We start from the raw sequence: 13,328 nt of genomic DNA, 5'->3' as shown, positions 1-13,328 counted from the left end.
AAGCCAGAATGGTTTGACATTTAAATATGACTTCCCTACAACTTTAAAGACAGTAGAGGTAAACTAGGAAGATGTCACGTTCTCTTATTAATAGGGTACTGTGTGAAACAAAACGCATAATATAGTTAATAAATTTAAAAACAACAAGAAAGTTAAGCTAGGGCTGGCTGTTCTAGGGGCTCCTCTAGGACCCTGGAGATGATTTCACATATGAGGAAAAGCATGGACAACAGAGCGCATTGTCTATCAGAATGATCAACAGAGTGTCTTCAATCAGAAGCTTCTCAAGATCTGGTGCAATACAGACAGCTACAATTGTAAACGAAACAAACCCTAGAGGTTATGACCAGATATCATTTCACTTTGCGATCAATAGTTTTTCCCAATAGGTTCTCATTGATTTTTTTTAAAATAACATCTAATATTTCGGCAGGCACTAATGGCAGGCACTGCCGTTCTGCTCACTGTTAGCGAGGCGCACAGTTCTGACCAGGTGGAAGGGTGCGGCTCCTCCAACTCACAAACAGTGGTTATGTGACCTCATGTCATGTCTGAAACTGGAAAAAATTAAATGTTCTGTCCAACATTCAACTGGTAAATTTGAAGAGATACAGGGGGCCCTTTCTTGACACATTCCAAAACTTACAATAATGCTCCAGATAAAAAAAAGAAAAAAAAATTTCAGAACAAAGATTCAATAAAATGTGTTCTGTCTAAGTCAGGGATAGGAAAGTAGTGCGTTGACCTCTTGGTAGTGACCTGGGTGGGCTGAATGGGATTTTTTTTTCTTCTTTTTTTTGTAGGGATTGTTTTTACTGTATTTGTTTCTATATCTATCTTTATTGGACAATTATATATTTTTTGTATTTACAAACTGTATGTATAAAAGGAAAACTCAATAAAAAGACAGTGTTTAAAAAAATAACATTTAATATTTCTATAAATGTGCTAAAATCATCAGTTTTTACCATGATTTGGTAAAAATTCTTGCAGTTTTCTTGAGCAGATGGTCTCACCTTTTTCTCGGATCACATCTATCAGGATGTCGATCACTATAAACGTCCCCGTCCGTCCGATCCCTGCACTGAGGCGGAAGGAAGAAAACTGTTGTAGTTGATGGTATTTCTACTTCTAAAGTCAGTGATTCCAGCACAGATCTGAGAGTACCTGCAGTGTACTGTGATGGGTCCTGCGTCCAAAATGCTCTCCTGTTTCAGGTTGACCTCCTCCAAGAAGTCCAGCACACCACCTGGGTCAGTAGGGACGCCGTGGTCCGGCCAGGTTCTGAAGTGGTACTGCCACACTGTGCGCTCTGTGTTACCCTGAAATCGTTTTAAACCCGGAGAAGCATAAACAGAAAGTTTTTAGGGAGGAAAATGGGAAATTGTGGTCATTTCAAACTTCCAAATAAAGAAATAAAAATACTTGTGATCAAACTATGCTTTTGCACAGCATCAGGAAAACATAGAATAGGGTAGATACAGGAATTGCCCTCAAGTCAATGAGTCGCTGCAATCATCTGGTTTCCTTAGATAGAAAACTTTGAATCAATTTGACTGTATGATCTGGTGAACTGTAAAGTGCCTTGAGATGACATTGGCACTATATAAATAAACTGAATTCAATTCTAACATTTAATTGAACCGGTTTTTAAAACCTGTACACAATGTTTTATATTTACACAACTACATGCTAAAACTGTGCAGAAAGCTTTCCTACTAAGATGGGAGTAGCTAAGTAGAAAGCTATTGAAAATTGTCTATTTATTGTGCACCTTTTGCAGTGGCTAAATGCAGTAACCCTGACAACTCAAATCAAGTAATATTGTTTAATTCAACTGAACTTAGAATCTCCGAGACCCAAGCGCAATGCTCTAATCACTAAGCCATCCCCTCAATGACATGGCAACATTGGGCAAGTTTGTCTTCTTTCCCCTGAAAGTCTAGTCGGGCACTTTTCTCTGTTTCTTCTCCCAGCAGAAATGGAAAACAGTCGGGATGCTGCGGGTTCCAGCGCCTGGCTGCTCTGGGCCGTGTTGCTGCCAGATACTCCTTGCCGTCTCATTTAAAACAGTTTGCCATAAAAACTCATTCCTGTTAAGAGGAAGACTCCTGCTGAGCACTGCAAAGAGACACAGCCATAAATGCTGCCTACGTCCTAAAGATTTAGATTTGCGTGCTCCTGTCTTGGCGCAGACATTAGCAGCTATGCTAAGGGCTGTTTAGTTTGAGCATAGACTGACTGATTAGGTTTTTAAAGCAGGGATACTTTGATCACCTACTTTCCCTTCACTGACTGATGTCTTTTTATCACGGCATTCTCAGGTTTAATCATTAATTTATATATCTTTAGGAGGTAGAAATTTAACAAATGGGAGAAAAAAAAAACATATATAATTGGTCATTAAAAAAAAAGATAACTTTGTATTCCTTTTATAACCAAGTGGACACCCTATACCAGCTACTCACCTGACCAACTTTGGAAAGCTTCAGTTCTCTGAGAATATAGTCATGAGCGTTTGTCTCCCTGACATTGCGAACACGCATGGCCCCGTACTCCTTCAGAGCTGACATCTCGGGCCAGTACTTCACACACTTACTCTGTGGAAACAGATCGCATCATTTTAAATCGGAACAGTTAAAAACATATCTACCGCTAAAAAGATTAAAACAAACCAAAGACTTTCCAAAAAAAACAAAATTGAAAACAATCCACTGGACTATGTTTCCAAGTTTGAAGACATTTTGCTTCCCATCCAAGAAGCTTTTTCAATTCAAAATGTCAGAAATTGCATCGAGTTGGAGGTTTTATACAGTAGCTCATCAAAATCTTGTTTTTGTTTTGAAAACATGCAAATTGAAACAGACGAAGGGGTCCACCCCTTTGGAATGGGGGTGTTTGGCTTCTTTTGTTAGACTGCAATGCCCCATACCCGGGGGTCGTTGGCCTGGCTGAATAGGCGAGGTCCTCCACTCTCCTGTACAGGGGCTGGGGCTGCGATGATAGCGAGAAGGGATTAACTCAAATGCTCGTTTCCCCATTCCAAAGGGGTGGACCCCTTCGTCCGTTCCAATTTGCATGTTTCCAAAACAAAAACATGGCTTTATTGGGCTACTGTATAAAACTTCAAACTCAACCTTTTTCCTGACATTTTGGATTGAAAAAGCTTCCTGGATGGAAGCGAACATCTTCAAACTTGGAAACAAAGTCCAGTGGATTGTTTTTAATTTTCTTTTTTTGGAACGACTATGACCTGGATGACTGAGAACCTTCACCGGCAAAACAAAGACCTAAAAAATAAGTCCCATTTCATAGTAATGGATCTTAACTGACCTTCCCTCTTTCCACCTCTTTGGTGGTCATAACAATGACTCGAGAGTTCTCCTGAAAAACCATCCGCCAAAAGTCACTGATGGTGTTCTGCAAACAGCCCTGAGTGGCGATGTAGCTCTTCTTCGGCTTGGCGTTGTTGCACTTTGTGTCCGCCTCCGGCTGCAAGCATTTAAGACAAGAAACCGAAATCAGATCCACAGAGACAGCAGAAAGAGCTGAAAATGACTTGCTAAATATAGTCATATTCAATAAATCAGATTGTTTCAGGAATGACAGTTTGTCAGCTTTAATTGGTGTGATGTAATATTTTAACCCTAAATATCATGTTTTTATTATCTGTAACTCACTATAACAAATAAAGGCCTAAAAACCATTTTTATGTTTAATAATCAATCCATATAATTTGTTTCACCAAGTGAAATGACTCGCAGAAATCAAACTTTGCAGTAACTTTCATCCATTCATTACTGAATATGACTGTACAGCTGTCACAACAAAAAGTGAGTGAATGTGGAGACCTGGAGAAAAAATTGACTCAATACTGACAGCAGATACTACCATGATAATGTTGGCGTTGATGTAGTCAGAGCCTGCCTCGCTGGCGTCTCCGTCGTTTAGAACTACGCGCGTGTGATCGACTGTCAACACAAACAAAAACAAACCTGTTAGGAGCTGCCCAGGTCTCCATAGATACATCCTGCCTGGGTATGCTCTGATTGTTGCCCCGGGTTACTCACAAGGCAAAATGTTCTTGTATCTGTTCTTGTTTTTGTTTTCTGGTCGTTGACCATCTTTGCGACTGTAGAGCAGCTTGCATTCTTGCTGCTGCAAAGTCTGCATGGAGAGAAAAGGAGAACAACTCAACCATTTAAAAAGAAAAAAACATCTAACACCTCTCAGTTTACATGGAAACCAGTGTCTCATCCTCTGATCGACACTTATTTTAACATCATTCTGTGATCTCCAATCATATTGTGGAGCCCCACTGTGGTAATATTTTTATTCTTTTCTTTCATTTTGTAATTTGGTTTATCTTGCACTGCTCTCATGGCGTGCACACATACCAGCAGTTGAAGGTATTTTCTTTTGTTAACATTTCTTTCCCTTGTTTGAGTTGCCATGGTGGGAGATGAGGCTCTTTCCTGACAAGCAAAGGCATGGCAACGGGCTGAGAAGGCTTAAAACTGGTCACTGGCTCATTAAGCTCTACCATGTACCACTGAACTATGTTAGTTTAAATGCTTTAGTTAATTATCAGCCATCTTGTTTTCCCCTTTCTTTGTTTTTTGATTTGGCCAAACCACTATATATGTTGCCGTCATATGTCATTGTGTTAGGTCGGTTTTCCTTGGTTAAGTGTACTTGGCTAAGTATTGATAAATTCAATTGACCTCATGTGTCCCTTTGGCTTTCTGCTTGGTCCCTGACACATATCCCTTTTGGGTGGTCTCATCTGCTTTAAGTCTTAATCTGCCCGCACGCATACAGCTCGGCCCATCATTTCTGACACAAATTCTATCATTACTAAAGTTTATTTAGGAAAAAAATATATATATACGGTATGTCAAGTTTTAAAAAGAAAGAAAAAGTAGGAACTTAATGAATATGTGTTCTGTCTGGTGAAGTTTTGAATTTGGTGACATACTGATAGAAATCTAGCCACATTACAATTAAAACGGCCTTTTATACATAACATTTTGAGCTGAAATTTTCAAAATCCATAGCAAAGCTTACACTACAATAATTCCTTAAATTCTCTTAGCCTTTTTTGGTGTTTAATTCCAAGGTAATATAAACTCTTCCAGCCCCTGTTACCCTGTTGGACAGGACACTTTGGGAAAACACCCTCATCTACCGTCTCACAGAAGGTGGTTGCAGGACGTGTTCCTGACAATCACCCTGGAAAAGCCTAGATTCTCCCTTAGTGGCTACCCTAAAGTCATTGGAAGAGACTTGGGAGACTTTTCTAAATTACTTTAAAAGCACATATGGAGTTTGCATGTTCTCCCTGTGCATGCTTGGATACTCCGGCTTCCTCCCTAACATGACTAGTAGATTAATTGGATTCTCTAAATTCTCCTTAGGCATGAGTGTGTGAATGATTTGTTTGTCCCGTTTGTCTCCATGTTGCCCTGCAATCGACTGGCGACCTGTCCAGAGTTTACCTCGCCTCTCGCCCATAGACAGCTGGAGTTGGGCACCAGCACCCCTCGCAACGCCCCTTGGGATACGCATGATGGAAATTGGAAATGGATGGATACTCTGGTTACATAAAACGGTCCTCTAAATAAATGATGGCTCCCTGTTGGCTTCTTATATATTTTTTTTCTTTTACTTTTTTTTCTCTCGTATATTTACCTTCACAAGGCCTTGTGAAGGAAGGTAAGACGTTGCGCATGCGCACAATGGGTAAACATAAAGGAGCGCTACAAATACTTGGCCTATTGAAGGAGCAATGGAAGCAGAGTTAGCAACAACGAGCGGGGAAAAGAAAGGAAAAGTCCAAGATAAAAGAAAAAAAGTTTAAAACGAAGGTGTTTACAGAAACTGTAGCTAACGCTGCAGAAGCATTTAGATTTTGCTGCCAAATTCATGGACGCTAGAGCATGCAGCCTTACTGATACTAGCAATAGCAATGCTATTCTTCAGGTCTTCATATGGCATGTATCTTGCGCAAACATTTTTTTTACTCAGACTACATTAACATGACCAGGATGTATCTTAATGCAGATGAATAAAAGTTTCTATTTGTTTCTAAAGTCATTATACAATGACCCTGTAAAGATTCTTGAGTCTCAGGGAAATTAATTATAGAGTAAAAGGTAAGATGAAGAACCTTTTATTGCTGTATCGCATTGTTTTGCCACAAGATGCTAACATTTTACAGACAAAAAACATGTTCAGCCAGTGTGACAGCCACTATGACTAAAGAAAATAAACTCCCACCATCAACCACCATGATCCAGGCAAACATCCATTAATTATTGCAGAAGAAAAGGGAAAAGTTGTTCAGTAAAATGCTTAACCAATTACCTCAAACTCTTCCCAGAAGCCTTGTTTGACCTTGTCTGTGGCCTCCGCTAGTTTACTCAGCTCCCGAACTCGACTTTCAATCTCTGCGGCGTTAATACGAGTCGTGTTGAGGGGCTGCAGTAGACAGGACAGAGAGTAGCTCATTAGCTTACTAATGAGCAGGAACACAGTGCTGCTTGTGGACTGTTTAAATCGAAACAGATGCAGACCTGTTTGAGCTGAAGGACAGTGCCAAGGGTTTCCACCATGGGGTTTTTCTTGTAGTGCTCCACCAAGTCTGTGAGGGAGTCAAACTTCTCCCCTCCACCCACGTCGTACTTCAGATCAGCCTGAGACAGGGAATCCAAAAGAAATCACATCGATCAATCAGACTTACAAAAATCCAATTAAAATGATTCTGTTTTTCCAACAGTAATAAAACAATTTACATCTGCTGGGTATTTTTAACCAAGAAAGGTAAAATTACATCATAAGACAATTTGCTGGTAACATTTTCCCTGTTTAGAATGAGAAATAAAAATGTGTGGTTAGCTTTTCCTTTAGTAATAAAGACATAGTAGTAGTTCAAACAGGCGATGTTCTGCGCCGGTGTAGGTACCAGATCTGCTCGGGTGGTCAGATCTGCGATCTAAAGTAGCAGAAAGTAGAAAACAATCATTTCAGTCTTGAAGAAAAGTACTGCATTCTAAGATAGACCGTTTAACAAGATGACAAAACAAGGCTCAGCTTATTTTTATTCTTTTTATTTAGATCTGAGGACAAGGAGGACAAATGAAACATCTCAAAAAAAACTTTTGTAGAGATTTTAGACGAATAAAACAGTTATTTTACTTGAAGAAAACAAACGTTTTTGACACAAAGTTAAAAGTAGTGTAGGATAATATGGCTAACTGACCGAGCTAAAAGAGGCTAACCTGTTAGCTACTGAACACAGCTAGCTTCCGCATCAACGAGTTCTCCCCCTTAACATGGTCTAACAGTTACTTTGTTCACCATTTGTTTTGTTTTTTAAATCAATCAGGTAAAACTCAATCAGTCATTAGAAACGCTAACACTACAGATGCATCCGACTCAGCACACGGTCGCTGCGTGATGTTATTATATTTGTCTGTTCAACCACAACGTTTTACATCATGTGGCAACGTTCAGCCAATCATGTAGCGCAACGTCACTGGAAGCAGAACCCCGAGCAGATCTGGTACCTACACCAAATTCTGACAAAGAAAGAAGTAACAGTTAAAGTGTCTGCGACGTGCTTTTCCCTCAAATAAAAAAACAAATAGAAGAATAGCATCATTATTGCAAACATTATTGCAAAATATATAAAAGGGATTAATTAAAAATAAACATGTAAAAGACATCCGTCACCCAAAATAGGCACACTTCTTTTTGTTAAAATATCACAGTCAAAAGTTGACCTTAAGTGAGCAAATAGGGAAATCTGGGATTTTTCATTGTACCAATTTAATTTGTTATCAGTTTAAGTACATGGCAGGCTGCACAAAAACAGTGCTCATCTGTTTTTCCTGTAACCAAATGTAAACATCTTAAAAACGGAATCTATAAGAATATCTTCAGACTAAACCATTAAACTAATGTGGTATAAAAAATGTTGAGATACGTCTGTTCTTAGCCTGACAGGCTCCAAACGAAGGTCATAAGAGATAAGAATGAGTTAAACAGGTTCCTGCATGGCATGAAGGACAGGACTGTTGTTTTGAGGAGATCCATTTGGCCAGTGAAAGATAAATAAACCTAACAGAGAATGGTCTTAATGAACTCAAGTTGCTTTTCCTCCAAATGTTCAAGTGTGAGAAAGTTCTTTATGCAGGGGGTGGGTTGGTTCCCCTGGGGGCAGGTGTGTGTTGGAAATTTTTTAAAGTATACATGTATGTACTGAGGTTGCCTCAGTCAGAGCCCTATCTCTCTGTCTGAGGACGTTAAATTAATTTGAACCTTTTTTTCTTGCAAGAAATGCCTCTGTCTCAGCTTCCTAACCCCACACTAACAGTCGTTTTCAGTTACTTACAAGAAGCACCTGTTTGCTTTCCCCTTAAACAGAAGATGTAGTCAGATAGAGTCAGAATGGGTTAGACCTCTCTTACCTGGCAGCGGATCATGACATGAGTAACTTTGGGTTTGCCATCATTGGTGTCCGTCTTGTCGTCCCCGGTGCGAACCGACAGTACAAAGTCACCAGGGTGGCTCTGGCTCTCTCGCACCAAGAAACTGCCGTTCTTGCCTTTCTCCGTTAAGAGCTTTTCTGCATCTCGGCCTGACAGGTGTCCGTGGAACCATCTAGAGAAAAAGACAAAAAATTTTATTGAATTCAAAATGAAATAAGCAGCAAATAGAAGAGAACATCTGCCGAGCTTAAATGATCAAAGAATCTTAGTACAACCTCAGTTAACATTAGAACTGTTAAATAATAGTCCAACTAAAATATGTCCTCAAATGTAAACTAATTTCTTTAAACATTTGAGTTTACTTTGTGTTTACAGTACTTTGGAAAGCAATAACAATACCGCAAATTGTGGGGAAAAAATAAACATTTCAAAGATCTACAAATCGAGGCTCCTTTGTCAGACTGAACAGAAGCTAAACAGAAACTATTGAAAATATTTGTTCCTTTTCACAAAAAAAAAAATTGTCAGCAGCAAGGCAGAATAAAACAGGCATAAGTAAATTGTTTAACACTAATATAGGAATAATTGGTTATGTAGTTTTATGCATGAAAAGTCTTTCAAAATAATGATGTAGGAAATGGGACAAAAGAAAACATTGGCCTCAGGGCAGGGGTCTTCAATGTTTTCCAGGCCAAGGAACCTAAATTGATGGCGAGATGGAACCCCTAATTATATATATTGTATGAAATTGTGTTATATCAAACTGCTCCTATAGTCACTCTATTACAGATGGAGTAATGTCGTTGCATCACTCCATCTGTAATAAAGTATTTCTGATTCTGATTCCTGGTTGATGGGACAGGTGTTGTGAATGAAACGGTGCCCAGCTTAAAGAGCTCCTGTGTGTGGCTGAATGTGTGCATTGATGACTGAAAGACATCTTCTGCCTCCATGTATCCGTTTACTACAGTGTGTTCAATTCATGTTAATGTGGATTTAAAGACATTTCAGTTAGTGGAAAAAAATTGCAGGGGGGAATATAAAAAAAATAAATAAATAAATCTAATCAACCAAAACTTTCACGACCGCATGCAGTACCTCTGTGGACCCTCTAGGGGTTGCAGACCCCCTGTTGAAGACCTCTGCTTCTGACATTCCTTAAAATTTGGCTTCAAATAATGTTGCCTCAAAGGAAATTTGCTGAGGTCTTTCCTTAATGTTTATTTTAAAAAGGTGTTATATCCATGATAACTCAAGTGTCGGTCTTATATTTTAATGGCATCGGATGCTTGCCATTTGTTATATAAAGCCAGCTAAGCCAGGCTGCAATAGATGTTTTTAACATGACACAAACACATTTGCAGCATGAACAACAGGGCTTTAAGAAACTACAGACCATAATTAATCTCACCTCAGGGGCCCTGATATCTGAACCAGAAAGTGAAACTGATGTTGTGACCTATATATGGATTATTCTAGCAATGAAGATCTGTCTTCCTGAAAGCTAGAACATTTATTCCCAGATGATTGTCCTTAGTGGTTCTAGAATTGTCCTGGTTAAAGTGGCTCCATGTTGGAGTAGCTCTGCTAGCTTGATTTTGATATAATAGTTTTTTTTTAATAAGGTTCCTTCCATTTGTGGATCAGTTTCCCTTTTTTAATGTTTATTTAGATGTAGTGTTGGTTGCTATGCAGCATTTTTAGACATTTGTTATGATGCGTAACCATATGAACCACAAGTCAGGTTTTTTTTTTTTTTGCTTTTAACACTAGGGAGCTACTCATTAACATGTTCAAAGCTGTAATAATGCTTTTACTACTTCCACAAGTCCCAGGTGAGTTGAAAAGGAGGTCCAAAGGATGCAGAGTAGGATCAAAAAGAGGAGAAAGGAGGAGGGAATTAAAGGCAACTTTTTCATCAATCATGATGGGACATGGCAAGAAGAAATGCACCTTAAAGTCGTAGGGAAACGGCTGTTCCAACCGTTGCATTTCAGAATTCTTCCGAGTGGTGCACGACTTTACACGAGTGAATAAGGTGAATGTGATTGGTCATTTATCAAGAGGGCGGGATTGTTGTGGTGGAAGGTTCAGAAGCAAGTTTGATTGTAGCCGGTTTATCAGAAACATTTTGCTAACCAGTTAATAACTTAGTGCTAGTAGGTTTCCAATGGGAAATTCCATTGGGACCAAGTAGCACTAAATTGGTGACTTAGAAACGACACTGTCAAGGAGGTCGTGGATAAGTCTCCATCATACATTATTTATTTAGAGGAGGAAAGTGGAGACGAAGATGTTGTGGAAGAGGACGCCAGGGCGGCAGAAGCTTGGTTTGGTGTAGAAGGCTTGCAGCCGTACATGTTTGAGGCCTTGCCTCGCAACGCTGCCAGTTCTGTTAGCTCTACGCCTGCTGAAGACACAGACGTCCATCCCCGTGAACACCGGGACGGAACTCAATGGGAAAGGAAATTGTTGAATCTTATTTTAACCGTTGCATATATTAGCTGCAACATATTAATCAAGATCCAATGACGGAAAAAATGTATTCACAGATGACCGTTGATATATGATTGGCTGAATTTAGGTGTTCAGTCTGACATATAACTAACTGGTCTGCATAAGATAACGGAAAAAACCCCCACAGATTTTAAGACAGGATTTTTTTTTTTTTTTTTAAATACAAATTTCTAAATTTTGGGACAATCTGGTCTGATAAAGAGTACATTTATATACATATTAAAGCCAAATTGATTGGATATTTAAATATGATTTCACTACGACTTTAACACATAGAAAAAATCAAGTCCAACATATATTTCGATAAAATATTTTTTAATTGCATTGTATTATCAATCTATTTTGTGGGGCAGGAAAAAAAAACAAAAAACAGGTGAAATTAACAGATATTTATGCATCTAAATATTTTAAATTGCTTACTCCATCAATAGATTTACAGTAAATCAATTACATGAAAGGACATTTGCTATATTCTGAGGGGTCCTGCTTGCGCATTCACAAATTTAGTATTCAATATGACCGTTGTGCTTCTAGTTTTTAGAGAAAGATGCAGGTTCAAAAGCTTCACTTCTACATCTCATTAACTGGTGGTAGACATAGTTCTGTAAAAGCCCAACGTAGAACATGTTCATTTTGTGTTTGAAAACCTTAAATGGAGAGAAAAATATTAGCTTATATCATTAGCAGTAGTTTCCACCAAAACAAATCAGAAAGTCTGACCTGTACCGATAAAGCTCAGAATTTTGTTGTAATGCCGTTCTGAGCTCAGACTCATATCACTCATGCTAATTAGATGACTGTCAGGGATGTTGATGATCTAATAATAATATTTTGTATCATTCACCGCAGGGATTAATTAATTCGTGTTAGAAGCAAAAATGTTTCTCTCACCTTTCTGATGTAGGATCCGCACAGTTGAGTGGATACTTGAGCTCAATGACATCTCCATTCTTCTCTTTCAGTTGCCCATGATGCTCCATGTAATACTGCACCAGCTCAGCAAGAGTGGCAAACTTCTCCCCGCCGTACAGGTCATAATAGTCTCCTGTGTTTTGGATCTTGATGTGGGTGACGGCTCCATTTCGCCTAAAGATGGAGAAAGCTAATCAGTAAATGTGCTTCTCAGATGGAGAGCTAATCAAAATTTAAAAAAAGAGCAGTCAACAGGGACAACTAAATTAAACACTGGTAGCTTTTCAGCTATGTGTTTACCATCACCTGTCTGGTAATCCACATTATTTATTTGTTTTATCTTTTTTTTCCCAGGGAAGTAATCCATTAAGATTGTCATTAGTCTAAGCACAGGCTCTCCTCAGTGCTGCATCCTGAGCCCCCTGTTGTTCACCCTGATGACACATGATTGCGTCCCCAGGTTCATTACTAATTACATTTACCCCATTTACACTACCCTTGAAAAACCGTGCCGAGACCGGTCCGAGCTCAGTAACTGCGATAACTTATCGTGTGTAAATGGAAAGCAAACTGAACTGAACCGAGCTAGACACAACCGAACCGAGCTAACTGTAGACCAGTTCCAGAGGTGGGCTCGGCTCGGTTTTTCCCTGGCTTGGTTCTCTGATAACAAGAGAGGATGAGCAGAATGCGTCATCTCCGTCTGGTTGCACATCCCGATTCACACTCCATTCCAGTAGTTGGCGGTAATGCCCCTCCGGAAGTTGCTTGCCAACCAACACAAAAGAGAAGAAGAACAACTATAAACATCCACAAAAGGTTGCCGTCCTCGCCCGACCCTCCACAAACACCGAAGTACAGCAATAATAATTAAGCATAACTTTCTGAATGTGACGAGCGACGCCATTTTGATTTACTTGATTCCCTCCGTCTTTGTCTTCTTCTTCTTGTGTTTTATGGCGGTTGGCAAACAACTTTTGGTGCATTACTGCCACCAACTGCTTGATTTCCTCCTTCAATATTGGCAGTAATACCGCAGATCATTGTTAGGTTCAAAAATGTAGGTTTGTAAAAGAAGGACTGAATACACAGAGAGGGATTTTCAACAACAGCTTCTGCAGGAGCGGAAAGAGCCCAACCTAACTTCCAACTCTTTCTCCGACTCCCCTCCTGCAGCCGTCTTTTATTAACAGAACATAACACATGGTTACAAAACAGTATGGTTCTGACAGAACAAATTATCAGTTCATAAGACAGGAGGCTCCACCCACTGAATCACAAGGCAGGGTGGTCTCCTGACTGAACCACAAGGCAGAGTGGAGCATCTCCTTGCTTCAATGCTTATATGTACATACTAGGGCTGCAACAACGAATCGATAAAATCGATAAAAATCGACTTTTAAAAGC

General features: G+C 39.4%; 1 protein-coding gene across 2 annotated transcripts in view; it reads right to left on the bottom strand.

Annotated features, from left to right (window-relative positions):
- The window catches only part of ptpn11 (protein tyrosine phosphatase, non-receptor type 11), a 34,919-nt gene that overhangs the window by 8,198 nt on the left and 13,393 nt on the right, over positions 1-13,328 (bottom strand). Inside the window, exons 3-12 of one of the 2 annotated variants that reach the window (XM_015376813.1) lie at positions 11,901-12,095; positions 8,472-8,664; positions 6,576-6,695; positions 6,367-6,480; positions 4,071-4,167; positions 3,880-3,971; positions 3,334-3,492; positions 2,469-2,600; positions 1,168-1,322; positions 1,017-1,084 (exon numbers count right to left, since the gene is read on the bottom strand). In XM_015376813.1, the coding sequence (XP_015232299.1) occupies positions 1,017-1,084; positions 1,168-1,322; positions 2,469-2,600; positions 3,334-3,492; positions 3,880-3,971; positions 4,071-4,167; positions 6,367-6,480; positions 6,576-6,695; positions 8,472-8,664; positions 11,901-12,095 (1,325 nt within the window). The remainder of the gene's footprint in view (positions 1-1,016; positions 1,085-1,167; positions 1,323-2,468; positions 2,601-3,333; positions 3,493-3,879; positions 3,972-4,070; positions 4,168-6,366; positions 6,481-6,575; positions 6,696-8,471; positions 8,665-11,900; positions 12,096-13,328) is intronic. The other variant, XM_015376814.1, reaches the window with a different exon arrangement.

Source organism: Cyprinodon variegatus, unplaced genomic scaffold (genome assembly GCF_000732505.1).
Source record: "Cyprinodon variegatus isolate N-32 unplaced genomic scaffold, C_variegatus-1.0 Scaffold142, whole genome shotgun sequence".
In the NCBI taxonomy this organism is placed as follows: domain Eukaryota; kingdom Metazoa; phylum Chordata; class Actinopteri; order Cyprinodontiformes; family Cyprinodontidae; genus Cyprinodon; species Cyprinodon variegatus.
Note: the sequence above shows the minus strand (reverse complement) of the source record. Positions and strands in the feature narration are given on the sequence as shown.